General features: G+C 37.2%; 1 protein-coding gene across 3 annotated transcripts in view; it reads right to left on the bottom strand.

The window, feature by feature from the left end:
* Positions 1–259: 259 nt before the first annotated feature.
* kcnab1b (potassium voltage-gated channel subfamily A regulatory beta subunit 1b) overlaps positions 260–8,982 on the bottom strand; it is a 59,198-nt gene continuing 50,475 nt past the window's right edge. For 2 of the 3 annotated variants that reach the window (XM_077222351.1, XM_077222354.1), the window contains 5 exons: positions 6,334–6,454; positions 6,137–6,231; positions 5,488–5,608; positions 4,305–4,393; positions 1,092–1,323 (listed from right to left, as the gene is read on the bottom strand). In XM_077222351.1, the coding sequence (XP_077078466.1) occupies positions 1,234–1,323; positions 4,305–4,393; positions 5,488–5,608; positions 6,137–6,231; positions 6,334–6,454 (516 nt within the window). In that variant the 3' untranslated portion in view covers positions 1,092–1,233. Of the gene's footprint in view, positions 1,324–4,304; positions 4,394–5,487; positions 5,609–6,136; positions 6,232–6,333; positions 6,455–8,982 lie in introns of all 3 variants that reach the window. The other variant, XM_077222353.1, reaches the window with a different exon arrangement.

Here is an 8,982-nt window from a genome sequence, read left to right as displayed (position 1 = left end):
CAATGCATTGAGGGAGGGACGTGGTTTCTATGGAGGCCAAACGGTAATGTTTATGTTGTTCAGTATTTTCTGCTGCCTCATGTGACCTAGTTTTTTCTCCGTTCAGTAAGTTATGCCCTAGTTTTTCTACCCTTTAAAAAAGTTATGGTTCGTTTTTTTAACTGTAGCCCACACTTTTCAGGTTATTTAGATTCCAGTCAACGTTTTAGCAATGTTCATCAACCAGCAAAATAACAAACATTCATTATTAAACACAACCTGGAGATGCAAATTTTTATTTTGATGTTAAAAGCACTTTGCACAGTTCAATCATTAACAGCTTCCTTATTTTCATGTTTGTAAACATTTTGATTCATTTTGCCACTCCTTGGACATTAACTAGTAGTTGTGTAGTTTATCCCTCTCCGACTTCAAGTATTTAGGCTAACTTACTCCTTAGCAGTTCAAAACTTACCAAAAACAGCAGCAACCATTTAAGTCTTTAATCGGTTTTAATCAACTTTATCACTGGAAAAGCATTTAAACAAACAAAATTTCTTTTATAATGTTCATTTAAAACGGAGAAATAAGAAATTATTGAACAGATTAGACATGACACGAATTGTAGGGATTACAGAGGGAACATACACAAACAGTCTAACAACGATGGATGGAGCAACTTTTTGGAGAACATTTAAACATCATAACAGCCCACTTTGCTGTTGATGGCTTTTTAATCCAACACATTTTTACTAATGCTGCTCACATCTTGCACAGTTCAACTCCACATGCTGCTCTGCCATATATCACAGTTCTTTGCCATTACATTCTCAGTGCGATATGCAGTGTGTTTTCCTTACTTTTTTTTCAATAGACAGTAAGCAGGGCCTGTCAATCACCCCTTTTTAGAATGAATATCCAGAGGTCAAGGGTCAACACCACGTTCACTTCGGCACATATGGGCGATGGACAGCTGTTTGCAAAACCCCATGGATGACGGAGTCCAGGACCTTCTGTGCTTCACAGCCAGGTGTGTCTCCACAGAGATTTTAATGCAAGGTTGAGCTCAGGTTTAGGTCGAACAGAAGCATGCATAACACTTTAGCATTTCTACTGTAATGGTAACAATGGTTCTCTGCAGAAGAAGTTGACATAGACACACAATGGTGGGAATCACACACTGTGGACACCCGCCGACACAATAGGGCTGGCATGGCATCCTGAGTCTCAAGGCTTACAGGTTCACAGAAAGGCCTAGTGATGGTAGTCCTTCTTACTGTGGGGACGGTTACCCAGGACTTTGTCGATGTCCGAGGCCACTTGAGGGGTGATCTTTGTAAGAACCTGTAAGTGAAAATGTAATCCATATGATGTAACTATTAAAAATGCAGGCAACAGAATCAAAAGCTCAACGTCATTATTTACTCAAAATGAAAATTCTTTCATCATTCATTATACTATACTTTTTTTAACAATACTTTTTTGACAAAGTTAAAATTGTTTTTTGTTTATCAAACGGTTTAAATTAAAATAAAATACAAATACACTATAAAATTAATTAAAACTTAATATAAACATTCAAATGTTTTTCATAAAAATGCATTATTACTATTGTTAAACAAAAATAAAACAAGATAAAAATAATTATTATTTTATTGTGTATTTTTTTAAATAATAAAAAAAATTCGCTATAAAATAAAATTAATTGAAAAAAATGAATACAAACATAAAATCATTATAGTTATTATTACACAAAAATAAAACATTACTGACTATTAGTAACGTAATAATTTACTCAAAATTCTTTCATCATTCACACCCACATGTGTATCACAAATATATGTATTTCTTATTTTATGTTTTTTGTATTTATTTATTTTAGTAAATGAGAGTAAAATATTATGGATTCCTTTTATTTTTGTGTCAACTTCATTAAAAGTGGTCAAGCTGGTTTTTAGAATATGATAGCTGCTATACTAGACCTAACTAGTTTGACTAAAGGACCTTTCAGACTGAGCGAAACGCAATAAAGCGAAGCGAATCGGCGATGAACGGTACTTTCACACCAAGCGCGAAACGATTGATTGACTTGGACAAATTAACACCTGAACGATAGGTGGCGCTGACCGAAAATGCATTTAACACTTGCACACTAGGCTTTAACACATTTGAACCTTTGGCCCAAAAATGAAAATTCTCCCATCATTTACTCACCCTCAAGTTGTTCTTTCTTATGCTGAACACAAAATAAGCTATTTTGAAGAACGTCGGTAACCAAAAAGTTGATTGGCCACATTGACTTCCATAGTATTTTGTTCCCCATACTATGGAAGTCAATGTCAATGGAAGTCAATGGAAGTCATCAATGGTTTGGTTACCCACATTCTTCAAAATATCTTCTTTTGTGTTGTGAACTTACTGAACTATCCCTTTAACCTCGTCCGCTGCACAACATACAACAGTAAATTAAGATAAATAAAGTTTGGTACTACACCAGAAACACAAACAATCTATAATGCTTACGACTTTATTAAGATATTAAACTCACTATCGATTCCCATTTTCTCGGCAATTCCTTGCCACAGAACTTCTTTTTTGTCTATTTTTTTTTTGTAGTCGTGTGACATTTATCAAAAAGTTCTCTGTTCTCAGGCATGAATGATTACGGCCCAGTCCCAAATGGAATCCTAAGCCCTTGCGATCTTCCTCCGAGTCCACACTTCCACAAGCCCACAAGACCGCAAGTGCACATGAAGTGTGACATTTGGGATAGGACCAACAAGAACTCAACATCCATTCTCTTCTCTCTGCCGGTATACCTTTTTTTGGTTTTTACACTGGTTTTCAAAACTGCTTTCTGTGCTATAGTGCCACTAATTTCGCCTTTTTGTGTGGCTCGAAGCACGTGATCTAAAACTAAAATCTAATCGGTTGGCCCCGTTTCATCACGGGACGACGGGGAGAAATATTGACACACCGAACGGAGAAAAAAATCCCCATAGGGGTCTATTGTTTCGATTCAAGAGTGTCATTGCGTCGCTTAATCACGCTCAATGTGAAAGATCCTTAAAAGGATGGTTCACCCAAAAATGAAAATTCTGTCAGTATTTACTCACCCTCATGTTGTTCCAACCCCGTAAGACCTTCGTTCATCTTCAGAACATGAATTAAGATATTTTTGATGAAATCTGAGAGTTGGATCACTCCTCCATAGGCTTCTTCGGGGATTGAACTTGCCGGCCCCGAAAAGTTATTAAAGATATCGTTAAAATAGTCCAAGTGACTACAGTGGCTCAATCTTAAATTTATCAAACGACGAGAATACATTTTGTGCGCAAAAAAAACTAAAATAACGACTTTATTTCAACTATTCATTTCCTTCTCTGTAGGCCTCGAGTCAGGTTACTAGTTTAACAGCGTAAGCTTCTGTTGTTGTACGTCACACGCATCACCCACATGACCAGCGTCGGCCAATAGTGAGCCTACATGTGATGTAGCTCTGCAGAATCACACTAAGTTAACTGACTAGAGGCCCATAAAGAAGGAAATGAATAGTTGAAATAAAGTCGTTATTTATGTTTGTTTTTGCGCACAAAAAGTATTCTAGTCGCTTGATAAACTTAAGATTGAGCCACTGTAGTCACTTGGACTATTTTAACGATGTCTTTAATAACTTTGAGGCCGGCAAGTTCAATCCCTGAAGAAGCCTATGGACTAATATGGAGGAGTGATACAGCTCTCAGATTACTTCAAAAATATCTTAATCTGTGTTCCGAAGATGAACGAAGGTCTTACGGGGTTGGAACAGAATTTTCATTTTTGGGTGAACTATCCCTTTAAGATAGCCTCAGTCAGTGGTTCTCAACCGTTTTGACTTCATTGCCTATTGTCCACAACAAAAAGTTTTCTAGTTGTTTCTGATTTGCTGATTAAGAATTTAAAAAATATTTATTATTAACTATTTCTACCTAATTCAATTTTAATATTAAGATTTTTTTTTAAAAATACATGACCTTTTCAGGTCTGAGGGCGTGAATTAAAATATTAAATTTTGAGGCCCCTGATTGAAAACCACAAAGCTAGAAACGTAAAACCATCTTCTGTCTGAGGCTTTAGTTGGATCTTCCATCAGTGTGTGAAAGTTTGCCATAGCACATAAAAATAGGATCAAGCAATATCCTGTTTTTGATGTTTTAAATGTAAATGAACCATGTGAGATTCAGAAGTAAGGTGTTAAGAGATAAGAGCAGAGAGCTGTAAAAGGCCACCAGAGCTTATGATTTCACAGTGTGACTGTATTTGAGATGTTTTGATAAATCTCTTGCCTGTATCGCCCCCAGGTTTTCAGTGAGCTGTGCAGGGTTGGAGGTCCCCAGGAGAACCGAACTCACTCCTTCATTACGGAGGCACCAGGCTATAGAGGAACATGGAGAATAGATGTATGAGGGATCTGTGGTCTGGTCCTACAGTATATGTATGAAAGTTTCAAGCCAGTGAATTATTGGAATCTCAATTTAGCGTGTGGGATTTTGATCGGGTACTGCAGCCAAGGGTTTGTTCATACAGGACTTTTTAACAGTACTTTTTTAACAATTTTTTTTGCATTGTTATCACTGTTTAAATTAAAATATTAATAAAAAATACACAATAAAATAAAATGTAAAACAATTAATGCAAACAATATTTTTTAGAAAATATTTATTATTATTACTAAATAAAAAATAGAACAAAATCACCATTTTCTAATTTTAAACCATTTAAAATGTTACCCTCCACAGCTATAAACTTCTATTAAAACACATATATTAAAACTGTAAAAAAAAGGCTTCCAAATGAACCAAAGCATGCCAAGTTATTTTTTCATTAGGTATGTAATTTTAGTAGTATACGGCCACGTACTATAAAGTGTCAGGAGTGCCAACCACATTTATATACAGGAGTGAGTCCCCTAAATTATTCTTCCGTGTGTGTGAGTACGGAACACGACTCACCCCTGAAATTGCGATGATTGACAGCATGGTAGCCATTTCAAAGTTCTGGCGTCTCGCATGTATGGTATCCGCTTTTTTTGACAAAAGTAATATTACAAAGGCCAAAGACTTTATTTTAAATAAACCACCGTATATAAATGCATCATGTTTTGTTTCTGTTTGTAAGGCTGCTTCGCACATCGTTGCCATGTCCATTTATAATCGTTTTTGGGTTTGTTGTTTGGGTTTAGTTCATAAAGCGATCAAGTTTATGGGGATTAAATAAATTGAGTTCCATTTAATTTGTTCAAAAACAGGTAAAAATACGTATTAGCATCCAACAACAAAAAAGTATTCAGAAACAACTCAAAGACTTGGTGATTTTAAAGCCCTGTGGGTTATGTGCATAAAATAAAATTCAGCCTTTTACACATGTCTGTACTGCGTATGACAGAACAGTCTGAGTCACTCTGGCATTGATAATATGTGGCACATTGTGACAGTTGAAGTGAAAATGATTGAAGTTCTTTTGACCTACCGATGGCAAGTTGTGTCAGGGTACAGCTGAGCCTCTCAGCAATGTGGGTCAATTCCTTAAGCTTCGCCTGCTGCTTTCTGCCATCCTCACTCAGAATCTTCTCCTTCAGCCACTGATAAGGCTGCACGGAGAGAGAGAAAGTGAGACAACCACAGCAAACCTGCCCTGACAGACCTGCCACCCTCATCGCTGGATACTAATTTAAGGTGTAGTTTATTAACTATAGATCTTATGAAGCCCCCCCCCCCCCCCCCTTCTTTTCAGCACTGTGCTTTTTGTGTTCTGTCTTCCGGTTTGTATTTCCACCACATGAAGGTAAGATCTTACGGATTTATGAATGAATCGCTCGTTTTAAAAACTTCCCGGTCAACTGACATTTTTTATGACATCCACCTTATGACAAAATTCTAAAGATGGCTGCACACTTGTTTCTCTGCCGTATAAGGTCTATATGAGCTCCTAAATCACTTCATCCAGTGACAGACTGTCCTGTTTAACTCTTGTTTTGTTCTTCAGTTGTTTTGGAATATATCTGCTTTACACAGAAATCTGGCACTGTTTCTTGTTGGATATGGTTCAGTTTACTCAACAGATATCCACCGTTATGTCTTGAGGAAATTATGTCTGCCATGACACAAGATTAAAGTACCTTCAAAGAGGCTCTGGAAGATTCTGGGATGCCATTTTCATATTTTCCTGTGATGATGCCACAGGCCAGAGGAGACCAGGACACTACTCCAACACCTGCGGTACAAGACATATTTTAATAAAATTTTAAGGCCATTTTAAGGTTAATCTTGGGTGTTTATATGTGTGTATTTATGTAGAATATGTGTTTGTTTTTACCAATCTTATGGTAAAGCTCTGGCAGTTGCATCTCCACTTTATCTCTCTGAAATAAATGATACTCGGCCTGTTCACACACAGGTGGAATCAAATTAAACTGCCTCGCTACAGAATACGCCTCCTACATGGAGAGAAAGACATGACAAAAAATAAAAGAGAATAATATTAATACTGTTAAAAGGGACCTATTATGGCCTATTAAAGGGAACCTATAAAGTATTAGTTTTGTTTTTGGGGTCTACTAGTATAGGTTTTCATGCTTAAATGTTCAAAAACACATTATTTCAACCTATGGTTTCAACACACTACTAATGCAACTGAACCAGGCGGCCAGGCCTCTCCTCCTTTTTTGATATGCCTTGAGCGGGAATTATTTAAATGTGGAATATTGTGAAGTATTCATTCCCGGAAGAAAACAATAGGTTACTATCATAACCCCGGCTCTCTGAAACATCGAGTGGAGAGATCCACCAATGGGAAGGGCATCCGTACCTGACCTCTGCAGAAGCATCCAATTGCACCAAGTCTGGCTAGACAGACAGAAGCGTGCAGCCAATGCCAGGTAAGGCCCCACCCCCTTACCTGAGGGCATATAACACCTGCAAGCGCTGTTATTCTCCTGTTTTATCGAATGCTCCTGTCTGCCTTGCTGCTGGTCTGCGTCTGTAAGCTCCGTATAGTTTTCTGTTTGAATCTCTATTTACTATCATTCCTTGCTGTTCTTATTTGCTAAATTTAACTTATTCATCAACATATATTAGATATTGTCTAATACTGCTAAAACCAGACGATTACATTACTTTAAATGAGTCCACCCAGCAACATTAGTTATAAACATGATCCTCGTCTAAAAGGCAAAGGGGGTGGGGGGGGGGGGGGTGTTGCCGTAATTTATAGTAATATCATTAATATTACTGAGAAGTCTAGTTTTAAATATACTTCTTTTGAAGTGTTGGTGCTTGTAACACTATCTAGTGTAAATGATAAATCACATTTGAGATTTGTGCTGGCTACTGTATACAGTCCACCAGGGTACCATACAGACTTTATCAAAGAATTTCCTGTTTTTCTATCAGAGTTAGTACTGGCTGGAGATAAAGTCCTAATTGTTGGTGAATTTAATATACATGTAGATAACGAAAAAGATGCATTGGGATTGGCATTTAAAGACATTCTGAACTCTATTGGAGCAACACGTGTCAGGACCTACTCATTGTCGTAATCATACTCTAGATCTAATATTATCGCATGGAATCAATGTTGATGCCATTGAAATTCTACAGCAGTGCGATGACATCTCAGATCATTATCTAGTCTTGTGTATTCTTCATTTAGCCAAGGCTGCAAAGTCGACTACATGATACAAATATGTTAGACCTATCGCTTTATTAATAATATTCCTGATTAGTTTCATCTCCTCAGCATCCCACATAGCTTAGAATAACACGATATTGCAACAGAAACTTTTGACTCTCTCTTTTCCAGCACTTTAGACACAGTTGCTCCTTTGCGCATAAAGTATACCCATATTAGCCTGGTTCTGTCAACAATGCATTGGCTCCCAGCTCCCTATTAAACGTTGTGTACATTTTAAAATATTACTGATTGCTTACAAACTGATTGCTTACAAAATTGCTTACTGCTGGCGGTAGATCCTTTTCCTATGTAGCACCAAAATTTTGGAATAATCTTCCTAACATTGTTTGGGAAGCAGACACAGTCTGTCAGTTCAAATCTAGACTAAAAACACATCTCTTTGACCTAGCATACACATAACACATTATATCGACCGTGCGAAGGAGGATAGTTCAAATTGTATTGGTTGCTTTGTAAACAGTGGGGCGGTACTTCCGCCGGTGTTCTGACGATTTGTGCTGCCTTGTCGAAAAATGCTACCGTAGCGCGAATCAATAGCAGAGTCTGTCGATTTGTGCTGCCTTCTCAAAAAATGCTACCCAACCGCGAATCGATCACAGAGAATGTTGATTCATTCTCTATTGTTTCCATAATGGTGTAAATCTCACAATATTATGACATCGATATTTCATTTAAATCAGGGTAAGTGTATGGGGAGCATATTTTAATATTTTAAATGAACTAGCAATTATCAATTTTGATATAACAAGTAAAAATAACATTATTATATGAAATACAATTATAATAAAATTCGAAGTTAAGAGTACAGTATACTGTACTGTTTTTATTTTTAAAACGGTGTGAAAAGTAAAAATTATCATCAAATATTCATCTTTGACCTGTCAAAGTTTCCTACAAGTCTCCACAGCAAGGATGCATATATTTATGGGCGTGGTAAGCAGAAGAAAAATGAGTCTGCACATGCGCATAACCAGTAAGTAGCACATCTCGATGGGTAGCATGAATCGTCAGAACACCGGCGCCGGCGACATCGAGCGTGACCTTTCAACGTGATGACGTAGTTCCCGGCGCGTTGCAGATCAGCTTAATCTGAACAATTGTAGTTAAAAAATATATATATGTTGCAATGACCTATCGTTCCGCTAGATAAGACCCTCTTCCTCAGCTGCGATCGTGCACAGTCCGTTGAAGCACTTCAAAGACCTTTGAAACTGCATTGATTTGGACTTCAAAACAGTGGTTGCCATTGAAGTACATTATTCGAAGAAAAAT

The sequence above is a fragment of the Siphateles boraxobius genome, unplaced genomic scaffold, assembly GCF_051911475.1.
Source record: "Siphateles boraxobius isolate OS27281-9 unplaced genomic scaffold, OSU_SipBor_1 86, whole genome shotgun sequence".
NCBI classification, from domain to species: domain Eukaryota; kingdom Metazoa; phylum Chordata; class Actinopteri; order Cypriniformes; family Leuciscidae; genus Siphateles; species Siphateles boraxobius.
The sequence above is the reverse complement of the archived record's forward strand: the minus strand, read 5'-3'. Positions and strand labels throughout refer to the sequence as shown.